General features: G+C 40.6%; 2 protein-coding genes across 2 annotated transcripts in view; both read left to right on the top strand.

Annotated features, from left to right (window-relative positions):
• The window catches only part of LOC119741303, a 77945-nt gene extending 77745 nt beyond the window's left edge, over positions 1–200 (top strand). The window contains exon 68 of the mRNA XM_038217054.1: positions 28–200. Coding sequence (XP_038072982.1) covers positions 28–200 — 173 coding nt within the window. The remainder of the gene's footprint in view (positions 1–27) is intronic.
• Positions 194–11217, top strand: LOC119741094 (mucin-17-like). Its single transcript, XM_038216765.1, has 13 exons — positions 194–290; positions 1220–1499; positions 1840–1884; positions 2041–2889; positions 3274–3372; positions 3519–3659; positions 4003–4130; positions 5144–5372; positions 5699–5789; positions 6129–6235; positions 6505–6746; positions 7591–7674; positions 8437–11217. The coding sequence occupies exons 2-13, from the start codon at positions 1328–1330 to the stop codon at positions 8497–8499; spliced, it is 2250 nt and encodes a 749-aa protein (XP_038072693.1). The 5' UTR covers positions 194–290; positions 1220–1327; the 3' UTR covers positions 8500–11217.
• The last annotated feature ends 1813 nt before the right edge of the window (positions 11218–13030 follow it).

Raw genomic sequence — 13030 nt, 5'->3', positions numbered from 1 at the left:
TCGTTGTCAATCCATGAAATAACACAGGACCAGTTGTAATCAGATGTCCGACCGCCGATGCAGTCAATGTAACCAGCGGGAGTGGTTTGGGCAGTGTAACATGGACTCCTTCCCGTCCGGTGGCCGTGAAAATATCCGATAATACGCCTGTGCCAGCTTCATGCTCCATTCCAAACCCAAGTGGTGGTGATGAATCATAGTGACTTCAGATTACCTATTTCCAGCTGGCACAACAAGAGTCACCTGCGATGCGCCGACTGCAACATGTAGATTCGACGTGGTTGTCTTTGGTAATATAATCTATTTGTGTCTCTTATACGTCGGTCGTTAGCATTATACAGGGTGCATAAAAAAAACCGAAACCGAGATATTATTGCTAAATGTGAGTCAAACGGAGATATCTTCTGTTAGGGTTGAATCTCCTCTTCAAAATGACACCCTATTCATGTCCTTACATTCATGGTTCACTGAGCAGTGACCAATTTTATGAAAGGGTCTATTGAGAGATTTGCGCCATTTTTCTGTTATGGTCTTTGTTGTGTCCATTGTCACAGAGTGAAACGCTATGGTTGTCAATCAAGGCAGGTGGGAAAAAGAGATTTCATCATTTCGCAAGTGTCTAAATAGACCCTTTCACAACATTGGTCACTTCTCAGTCAACCGTGAATGTAATGACTTGACCAGGGTATCATTTTAAAGAGGAGATTTAACCCTAACAGAGGATATCTCCCTTTAATTCACATGTGCCTTACAACTGTTCCAATTAACAATAATATGTCGGTTTCGGGTTTTTTTATCCACCCTGTGTTAATTTTCTATCTCCATTGATCATTGGAAATAAACACGAACTACAACCAATGAGCTATTGCACATCGTTGTTGTTCGTCTTTCAAAATCAATTATTTATTTTACAAGACTCTTCAGTTTTTAAACAAAACTGGTTTCAGATTGAAATTAACTGATCGTACATTTTGGAAGGAGGCTTGTCAACTGATTTCATTTTGGTCTTTACTGATAAGTAAAGACCTAAAACAAGTCAGTTGTGAACACTCAAACGCGAAGAGATTACAATACAAACGTGCTTCTTAAGGGGAAGTCTTCAATTTTTTTCTGATAATAGAGGTGCCTGTCTAGAAATGAATTTTTTTTAGACTTTGTCCATTGATAAGCTTAAACAGTCGACGGACAAACCTTAAAGAAATACATCATTTCATTTCAGATAACGAAGCGCCGATTTTTCAAAGTTGCGAGTCTCAAATTGTGTGGATAACACCGGGAGTCAATGAGTCTATAGTCGTCTGGGATTCTGATTTGTTTGCTGTTGTTGATGCTGTTGATGGTCCAGTTTCCTGCAAGTTGTTCATTCGTCAACGGAAACTTGACTAGGGTCCCTGTCGGATTAAATAATACCTTACCTCTCGGGTTGACAACGCTGCATTGTGAAGCCTCTGATGCGGCTGGCAATAATGCTAACTGCCAGTTTACGGTAACTTTGTCAGGTAAATAAAAGATTTAGATTCTGTATTAAAAGCATAACTTTTGGTCTTTATGTTTAAATGCTACTCCCATATTATCGTCAGTGCATGTATAAGTAAAATCAGGTGTGGAGCGTTGCAACTGTGCTGGGTGACTGTTCAGGTTCATGGACATGATGACTGAAGTTCGCGCATCCAATGTTATGATTTGGTTTGTCAATACGAAACTATAAAAGTTGGCATAGTATATCTGTGTTCATGGAGAAGTTGTTTGCAGTGAATCATCTTTTGAAATCATGCCCCCTCCCCCCACTTTTATCAATTAACCAATCTATGTTTTCGTTGTCCATCGTTTATTATGTAGATTCTCCAGTGCCCACCACCGACCAAACAGACTCAGAAAGTGAAGGTAAAAACCTATATATTTATTAAGGACACCTTTTCTTGGAACATGCACACGGTCTTGCTTGTTGTTTTCCTGATTGCTTATCTTGTAGCATGGCCTATCAGATAGCATTTTTTTTCCCATAAAAGAAACTTAACATTATTTAACATTTTATTTTAGTAACATCAACTGATGGTAGGATATCCACAACAGAGACCACTGAGATCCCAACAACCGCGAATGACATCACTGAGTCTCCATCGACTGACGACCAAACACCAGCAACTGACGCCACTGTGTCTGCCTCAACTAACGACCAAACGGAAGAGACTGCCGCATCTGAGTCCCCATCAACTGACGACCAGACACCAACAACTGACGCCACTGTGCTCCCATCAACGGACGACCAGACACCACCAACTGACGACCAGACACCACCAACTGACGACCAGACACCACCAACTGACGCCACTGTGTCCCCATCAACTGACGACCAGACACCACCAACTGACGACCAGACACCACCAACTGACGCCACTGTGTCCCCATCAACTGACGACCAGACACCAACAACTGAAGCCACTGAGTTCCTATCTACGGACGACCAGACACCACCAACTGACGCCACTGTGCCCCCATCAACTGACGACCAAATACAAGAGACTGCTGCCACTGAGTCCCCATCAACGGACGACCAGACACCACCAACTGACGCCACTGTGCCCCCATCAACTGACGACCAAACACAAGAGACTGCTGCCACTGAGTCCCCATCAACTGACGACCAGACACCAGCAACTGACGCCACTGAGTCCCCATCAACTGACGACCAAACTTCAGCAATGTCCACATGGACTGGTGGCCAAACACAAGCAACTGGTGCCACTGTGTCCCCTTCAACTGGTGACCAAACGCCAGCAACTGTCTCCAAGGAATCCTCGTCAACAGAGTTCACTGACTATTCAACAAAGGGCAGGACACCCACAACCACATCTGTTTCAACACACACCTCTGAGTCACCTTCTGCAGGTAAAACAATGTTAGATTGTTCGTCATCCTATTTTTGCGCCGGATGTTTTGTTTCTCCTGAATAATTGTGTTTGACTTTGAAATAAATGGGGTGACATTCTCTCAACAATATGCACATGCTTTCTAACACTTTATATTTGCACATTTCGTTTGTGCAAAACTATCAACTAAAAACTGATCATGTAACACATGAAACGGACGATAATTGCTTTCGCCTTAATAGGCACCCTCGACAGCTCAAAATATATTCCAGATCATAGAGCCAGCTAACTCTTTAACTGATCCAAAAATACATGTCTTTGAAATGTGTGCCGGTACGAAACATTCGCAACAATACTCACTTTGCATATCGTATGAATCTGGCAAACGTATTTTGTTTTTCAGTGTGCACGTTGACAGAATCAAGTTGCCAGCAAGGATCATTTGATGACGTTCACTGTGAGTGTGTATGCCCCATGCCAGTATCTGGCACAACCTGTCAAGGTAGGATGGAGTTCCAGCGCACGTTAAGAAATAACAAATTGAGTTTCAGGTAAACCTGTGTGTCGTAATGTGATTATTTATAATGATTAAGAAGTATCACCCAATTCCCCGCTATCAAAGTAATTGTCCCCTTTTTTTGTTTTCAGTACCCAACCCGTGTTTAGATGCCACCCTGTGTCCTGTAGAGGGACAGTCCTGCGTGGCAAACATCTATAGCGCCGTTGGCTATGATTGTGTTTGCAATGCCTTGCTCGGGTATCTCACAGAAGTAGATGGCTCCTGTACAAGTGAGAATTATATAAATATAAAATAAACACCAAAATATTTTTTTTTTTGTAGGGAAAAACGTTCCTACTGTTCTCTGTCAGCCTGTCATCCAATGGTTTATCTATCCGAAACAGTTATATTAATTTGCGTGCATACCAGTCAGGGATTGCTACCATTCGTGCAAACCAGTACATTTATGAGTGGTCTACGTGCAGAAGGTGGCAAAAGATACTCATCGGCCTTGACTGGTCCGTGTCAAAGCTCACGTGCACAAGATAGTTGAATCCTACTCTCATTGACAGTGCACTTCAGAAGAATTTATTTATTACATTATTAATGTACTACCTTTTCATATCATTAAAGGGAACGTTGCACGCGTGTTCAGACTCAGGATTGTTGGTGTCAACGGGGACGCTATCAACTTCTTGCCCACCTTCAGTAATCCTACCTCTTCAGCCAGTAGAGAAGTTCTTCAAGTCACTCAGAAAATAGTAAGTTTTATTTACTCGCACGGAATAAATTGACTCATAATTTATTGTTATGTAATTTGATTGGTCTACAATAGGAATATCTTTCCAGTTCACCTACGTAGGCCTACGTAGGCCTACTTCATCATGAAACTGCCTCATTTGGTCATTCTTGTCCATGGGATATGCTAAATATGGTATGTTTCTATTTGTTTGTATTGTCTTAACGTCTGTCGGGACACCCTACAATTATTTATAAAGGATGCCGTTCTATGCGTATGATTGTAATCGACTTCAAGCAATTACAGTTTAATGAGACAGTGGGCCATTTGTCAATAATTTTTTTCCCTCTTAGTCAATAGAAAAAACCCTCTGAAAGTAATCGGCTATATAGTCATGTTCCCTAACGTGGCGCACTTCGAGGCTTACCCGACTAACCTCGTGTAGTGTTGCCAAACCTCTTTGTTGACAAACCTCAAATTCATGCAGTAAAATACTAGTACTTTTATCTTATTAATGCTTGCTATTCATCTCTGTGAACAATTTCAGTTTCATAAAATTTAATCCCAAATTCAAAAACGGTGGCGTCCGGAAATTGGGCACAAATTGGCGGAGTGTTCCCTAACGTGGCGCACTTGAATCAATCTTGGAAAATTCCAAATTATCATTAAGAATTTCTGTAAACTTGATAAATTCTGATAAATAATTATTATCTCTACTTACATACCCAGCCAGATGTTTGTCAGAAAATTATTTTCTTATTTTTCGGGGAATTTGCAAAGGGTTCACTTTACACTTAAAAAAAAATCGGAAAATCGTGCCGAAATAATGTTTTCTTCTAAATTTGTTACGGGTAAATAAACTCACGATTTATGAACAGGAGTGTTTAGAACTTGATGAAATTTCACTTTCTGTGAAATTTCAGTTAAAACTTTTGCTTTAGGTAGGCGCTACGGGCGAAAAATCAAAGTGCGCCACGTTAGGGTACATCAGCAATGCTAGTTTAACCAAATATTTGCATTCCTACTTCGTCATAGTTGCTCCATATCCTGAAGCGACATCCCCTGACTTCTGCCGTTCTAGATGTTGTTGGCATCAACATCCTCACCGGAGGAAGCATTATTGTCGAATTCGTGGCTTTATACGAAAACACCGCACCGGTCGTGCCATCTCTGCAGACTGTTCAGAGCGTTCTGCAGTCTAATCGTAGACTGCAGGACGCATCGGATTACCTGGCAGTGGACACGCAGTATTCTACCACAGAACGTATGTGAAATTATATCAATTTTATTTTAATATTTTTGAATTTATCGGTTGGCTTCATAGGGTCTGAGCTTGAATGAAAGCGTTCTCTGTGTATCCTCTAAAGCTGTGTGCGAAACGGGTGTCGAACCATACAGCTACGTATAATGCGGCATGTGCTCCTGTAGTTGAAGTTGCCGAAGACCTATAGAGATAGCAAGGTTTTGCATTTTGACCGCTTATTCGAAAGTCGTACTTGTGCACTGTTTAAAGTGTCAAGAATCAAGATTATCCTGTTCAATTACGAGTAAATCTGAACTTGGATTTCCTCTCTTCTTCTTTACCCTTAGTATCAACAGCAACCTGCCCCTCCAACTACTGTGCAAATGGTGGAACATGTGATTTAGTTGGCCTCTACCCGACATTTATCCTAAACTGCAGGTGGGTATGTCTCTTTTGGCAGATGTAAGTATCGGGACTGAGGGTGCGCGTCGTTGGGGAGAGCGTGGGTTCATGGAAATCATCCTCTCTTTTCTTAAACTTTATTTGTGTGATGTGGACAAAACAGTCTTAAGTACCTACGTTTTTACTTGAAACTGTTTCTAAAAAGGTGGAGTCCAATAACACAATAATTTTGCGCATTTTACACATATGTTCTGGAAGGTTTTTAGATGTTTATCACATAAGTGACGGAAAGTGTTTATAGGATATTATGTTTTGATAATTATAGATAATTATAGGAAATCAATAAAGCGGTTTTCCATCTTTATTTGAGTGCAGATGCAGTACTTCTTTCACTGGTGAACGCTGTGACAGCGTTATCCCGATCATTGGAGACATACCAACGGCTCCCCCCACGGGCGCACCAACCAAAACGCCAGGTCAAGGTAAGAATCAACTTAGTTATGTTTTGAAGGAAAGGCACTCTTAACAATTATTAGTAATGACCAGGGTCGAAGTTAATTGAGCCTGGTGTAGAAAAACAGTGTCAGGCATATTTTCAAACCTAGCTGAAATACGATGTAAACCTGTTGAAAGCCAAACATATGATTACTCCGCCTTGCATTTTGACTGGCAGGCCTAATTTGCTTTGACTTACCGGCAGTTTCAAAAATGCTCAGTATCACAGTTGTGTTGTTTTCCAATTCTGTTTCAGGTGGTTTACCATTGTCAACCGTCTTGATCATTGCACTTTGGCTTGTGGTGCTTGTTCTTGTCGTTGTCTTGCTGGCATTCCTCTGTATCATGCTAAGACGTCGCTATGCCATAGCTGAGCCACCTTACGGTCGAACTGCCGGTTGGGTACAAGATCTCGACCGTCAGGCCTGGGAAGGTGTCGACAACCAAGGCGTGAGCTCGTTTGCTGAGGATAGGTATGGCATTCGTCGACTGCAACAGGTAGGTCTGACTACATTTTGTTTGTAAGAATTGGGGGGTATTTGTTTTCCATAAAATCAATCGAACCAGCCCTCTTTTTGACTTTATAATATAAGTTTATAATCGCGTCTTACAACTTGAGTTAGGCAAGTTGGATAAAGTTGCGCGAGTAAACTCTTTTGTATAATAACCTAGTTTACCCAAACCAAATAGCGCCAAACCTGATTGTGTCCGTTTTCAAAGAAAATGTGCTTTGAAAATTTCTTGAATTGAACTCATTCTGCTATCGGTTAGTTTGGAAGTAATCATAAGATGTGTTCCTCCCTAACAGTCCTGAATCCTCCAATTTTAAAATAATTTTTGCACACCCCCTAGGGAGCTGGGGTTAAAGGAGCAAAGTTGAGGCAGAAACCTTCTCTTTCATTCGAGTTTTATTTGCTTAAATCAAACACCCAGGAATAAGTCATTGGGGACTATGCTATGGAGCATAAAATGTGACGTTTGGTCACTGGTGGTCATATTTGTCAGCTCTTTTGTATCAAGGAGGAGTAGGATGTAGTTGTCGGAATGCCACATTATTTTTGGAAAGATGTGCAATGATCTTCCTGATTTGCAATAATAAATGCCGATTTCGTTAGCGACATCATTATTGTGTAAATTGATGTCTTGTCTATCCCGTGCCTGTTCACTTTATAAATAAAAATGTTGTTATTGCCAAGGCGAGAAAGTTGAATATCTTACAATGTGATCAGCGACATGAGTGTTTAAAAACTGCAACAAAACCATCACGATACACGAGAGGTTCACGTAAATTAGTGGAAATTCGACAACAACATTTGACGTTTTTTGAAACGTGTCTTTGCAGATTCCATCCGACCGAAGCAGTCATTTCATCAGACCATACGTGGCATCGGGCGATGAAGAGAGGCTGCGACATCAGTACCAAGGGGTGAGGGACATACGTTTTTCCTTTTGAATCTTGGAGTCAAATTTGACCAACAAGTTTTCTCGATCAAATCATTTTTGAAAGGAGATAAGAGTGAGAATTTCTGCAGCAATTGCTTTTTTGAATTGATGGATTATGCATAATTTCTTTTTGCCACATTGGTGCAGATCGTGATCAGTTCTAAAGCCAGTAGTATACCCCAGACGCGGTTCTAGAACCAATATTTTGGGGGGCCCCAGCAGGGTGGATCCAGAATTTTTTTCAAGGAGGCGTGCTGAAATGTAGACCGGTTATTTTCTCCAGACACTTAGGCCTCCGAAAATCATTAGGGGGGGGGGGAGGGGGGGGGATGGGGAGTGCCAATAAAATCCTAAAATCATTCACACTATATTAACTACAAATGCACCCTTGTCACGACTATTTCTTTAGGGGGAGACCGTTTGCATGTACATCACAATCCTTTTTGCTAATGCAATTTCTTTTTACGGAATTTATTTTTGGGGGGCTACACAAAAAAAAATTGGGGGGGGGGGGGTTAAAGCCCCCCCCCCCCCCCCCCCCCCCCCCCCCCCCCCCCCCCCCGTAGAACCGCGCCTGGTATACCCTGTGAACTTTGTCTATCTTTGCAGCCTCAAATGAGTAATAATACCAAATTGATACCGAATGAGTAATAAACGAGTAATGTTTGCCGTTTCCTCGTTCTGCATTTGTCAAATTATTTTAATGACGTAACTCATAATATCAGCTGCATGAACATCTTTACAGAGACCAGTGGAACACTTTGAAGGACAAGACTGGCCCAATCCCGCCATCTCCGGCCACTACTAGATCCGCAGGCCTCTCAACATGACGAATTTACAGCATTTTTTTTTTTTATAGGTGATGGAATAATAATTCAAATGGTTTTGTCTGATGTAATCAAGTATGCGTGGTATTAGTAGCTTGCTTAATTATTTTGGTCATGGTATTAAATGTGAAGATTTTATATGTATCCGTATTGATTTAAGGTGTATAATAATAATAATAACTTTTAGATACCGAATTAGTTGTCGATGAACCTGCATAGTTTATGCATATGGACCAATTAGAAGTTTAATTTGGTTTTGTCTGATGCAATCAAGTATGGTGGTATTAGCTCGCTTAATTATTTTGGCCATGGTATTAAATGTGAAGATTTTATGCGTATCCGTATTGATTTAAGGTGTATAATAATAATAATAATAATTTTTAGATACCGAATTAGTTGTCGACGAAACAGCATCGTTTATGCATGTAAATAATGGACTAATGAGAAGTTTAATTTGGTTTTGTCTGATGCAATCAAGTATGCGTGGTATTAGTAGCTCGCTTAATTATTTTGGTCATGGTATTAAATGTGAAGATTCTATGTGTATCCATATTGATTTAAGGTGTATTATAATAATAATAATTTTTAGATACCGAATTAGTTGTCCACGAAACAGCATCGTTTATGCATGTAAATAATGGACCAATCAGAAGATGGGAAACCCAATCCTGCCGGAACAGCAAGGTGAACAAATCACGTAATGGTGGTCAGTTGTGTATATAACTAGGGGGATGACACTATTATGGGCCTTGATTTTTAGAGGGATACTTATACCCCGTGCTCTTAAATAAAAGTGCCTACTAAATGATATTTTTTTCCCCTATAAAGAATTTTCATTTGTAGAATTTTTTAACAAACAAAATCTGAAATAGGTCTCTCATTTTACTCACCAATGAACCCGTCCTGCGAGAGCCGAGTTATTGTCTGGCAGCCAAAATAATTCGAATTATGTGAAGATGTACTTCAACTAAACGTTGGTGGATTTTTCGATCGATGTGTCATTAAAAAGTCAATAACTTTTACATTGCTTGGGAAAAAATACATAGTTTTCGAGGTAAAAGTCGAAAATAGCACGGGGAACGCATCTTTAAACAATAACAAGATATTTTTCTCTCACCCCAAATTCTAAACGATTGCTGGGAGGCGGAGTTGGGTGGACACAGGCCTCGATCCCCACCGTGGGCAGCCCTAAACGGGACTGCAGACGAAACTGCTTTGGGTGACAAGATTTTGCAGAGAACGATTAAAGAAAGTGTCACACACAAACACGTCCAAACCTCTAGTGACGCAAATCGCCAGTTCATAAAAAGTTGTATTATTACTAGTTTTGATGGGAGCCTATGATTTTAATATTTTTCATTGAACCCCATTTTAATGTGATTTTCTTGGTTAAACAATAACGTGTCAAATGTAATCACAATGACCTCACTTGGCCTATTTGAGATTTGGCAGACAGGAGGAGGGCGCTGTTTCATTTGGGAAAAGTCTTTTGTATTTACCCAAACCTAATAGCTGCCTCCTATTGTGTCAGCCATATCTCAAAATGGGCTAGAAATATTAATGTTTCTATATCTTTATCACGTCGTCCAGATACTTGACTCAATGTTGTAAAAAGACTTAATTGTTTGCATTACAGGTGGTTTGTGTTGATATTATATTAGGTAATTAATACTGTTCTTTATTAGATGGGTAATACTTTACAGTGTTTTGATATTTGTCACTGTTTTCACTTAGTTGTTTACTTTTGATAAATATTGGTAATTCATATTATTGGTTGTAGAGTTAGAGTTCTTATTGCTCTCTTGTTTTTATCAATGTTTATATTCTGTTGATTTTTTACTTCAAGTAATGAAGAGCAGGGATGTAGTCCGGTCCATCACAAGTCCCTGACAAGTAAGCCCATGACAAGTCCTTCAGTCCCAATTCAACTCGCAAGCACTTCAAACGATCTTTGACAAAGGCATTCCTTGAGACTGGACTTGAGACTGGACTTTTGATGGACTTGTGATGTAATGGATCCCGCTCTCAGTGTACATGTATATCAATCAAGTGGCTGTTTGTCATACTAAATACCTTAGATCTGCAATACCGGTTACCATACCATGTTGAAATACTTTTCCGGTGTTAATTAACAGTATCAAATATTTTCATTTTGTTTTCGGTTGGCACTAAATTAGCCTCTACAAATGTTATATTGCACTTCCTTCTTATATAATTATATCATCAAGGGCAGATCCAGGGGGCCAAAGGGGGCCACCCCCCCCCCCCCCAAAAAAATACAAATAACAGCCCAAGTTTTTTTTAAGTGGCGTCGCCGAAAGGCAGCCGCTGCGTACACCACCATCCTCAGATCGCACCACACAGCATCTAAAATCCCCCCCCCAAAAAAAATCGGGGCCTTTAAGCGGGCACCGAATCCCACGCCGTAAATTGTTGGACCCGCTTTTTTTGATAACAAGATATCAAAATATACTATCCTTACTACTTGTCCATAGACAAAGGGCCAATTAAATTCATAATTGCTCTCTGAAAAAAAAAATCTGCGGAAAACAAATGTATACTCTTTGTTCCCTCCCATCTTAGCTAACTCAAAAGTATTGACACTGAATAAATGCAAAGATGTTATTAGGGCCAACTCATTTTTTGCAGCTCACTTTTTTTCCATTTTTGTTGTTGCAATAAACACACATTTATCCACATTTGTTGTTTCAAATTTGAAGATTTTCATTGTGTCCAACGTTGACAATACTTCACTCTACAACCCGATTTCCTAGAATGACATCAAATTCTTCTCAATATATCAAAGAACTCAATATATTTTTCTAGTTCAGCAAGATATATCATACACCCTCCAATACGCTCTTGCTCTAATCCAAGATGTCAAACCAAGGCATTTCCCCCCATCCAGGATCTTCAAATTTGTCTAACTGAACCATGAAAAGGTCACCATATCTTACATTCAGAACTACTATAAAGCGCCTGTCACACTGTCAGTGTTGTAGTCGAGACCGGATAGTCCGAGACCGAGACCAAGACCGAGACCTGAAGATTCGAGACCGAGACCGAGATTAGCCCCTTCAAGGCGGACCGAGACCGAGACCAATATGGTCCGAGACCGAGACCGAGACCGAGACCGAGACCGCTGATAATAAATAACAATAGTCGAAATAAAAAAACAAGACACGTTATTATAGTTGAAAAATGTAACCTTTCTATTCACAAAGAATACAGACCAAAATTTTGACCAGTGGCAATGTTGACAAATTAATACATGACACCTTACTTGAGCAAAAAGTAGTTACACTTAAGAAATATGGGCTTTGACATGTTGTCTGCACCCAATCGCGACAAAAGTAAAAAGTTAAAGGTAGATGTTTCATCTGTTATAGGAACTCGGATCCTTAACTCCACAGTCACCCCCTGGTTTCAGCTATGACTTCTAACGGATATTTAAAGATGCAATTTTAATTTTACATTGCCTTTTTTTTATCAGAATACAGTGCTGAGACGCAAGACTCGACGACATCGTGAAACTCGGAACGACATCTGAACTTTATCGGAATGACTTCTTGAGCGCCATTTTGGCATCCTACAGGTCTTGCATGGTCGGCAGTGGAGCCACGATAAGTTAACAGTTAAAACATATCGTGATGGTCGGCAAAAAATCCAAAACGGATCAGAGTCTGCATGTTCTCCGTCTGTACTCAAACGGTTGTGTCGTAACGAAGTCGTAACGAAATCGCAATAGTCTGTACCAGATTGGCAGTGGTCGTACATGGTCAGTCAAATTTCTTTTGCCGACTTTGATACGACCATTACGAAGGAAAATTCCGAAGACGGTCACTCTGTCGTTTCGGAGTCGTTTCGGCATCGGTTCTCGGTCTTTTTGTGTCGGTACTCAATCGATATGTCGTAACGAGATCAGCACTCAGTCGTGAAAAAAAATCAATTGAACGGATCCAAGTCGTAGCAAAGTCGTAATATTCGGTTCGAGGTCGTTTCGGAGTCGTAGTATTCGGGATGACATCGCAGCACATTCTGATCATGGTCTGCAGATTGGAGCTCGGAGGACGAAATTTGAATTTGGTGCCACATTTGCTACGTTTTCGGTGCGATTTTCAAGAAATGTTTAAATGTCATGGTCTTGGCGGGGTCTTGGTCTTTTGTATTGGAGTTGTGACTGCATGGGGCCTTAGTGCACACCCACAAAATATACTTTAAACACGCTCCAAGTAGGCCTACTACGTTTCTATTGCAGATTTTATTATAGGGGGCCTACTCCTTGTAGAAAGTACACTTTAAATAGAGTTTTTTACATCATCCTCAAATCTTGGGCAAATCTTTCTCCTTTTTCTGCGCTCACCTTGCCACCTCGCATTTCAGAAATGGGAAGATGGCATTTAGCCCACCACTGTTGAGGGCGCTAATCCCCCATGCCCATCGCAGTTGCATTTTCCTTATTAGTATTTCCCCAGACTATTACGTGAGCCTACAACACATAGTCTATAGGGC

Source organism: Patiria miniata, unplaced genomic scaffold, assembly GCF_015706575.1.
Source record: "Patiria miniata isolate m_02_andy unplaced genomic scaffold, ASM1570657v1 HiC_scaffold_5, whole genome shotgun sequence".
Taxonomy (NCBI): Eukaryota; Metazoa; Echinodermata; class Asteroidea; order Valvatida; family Asterinidae; genus Patiria; species Patiria miniata.
This window is presented reverse-complemented; position numbering and strand designations above follow the sequence as displayed.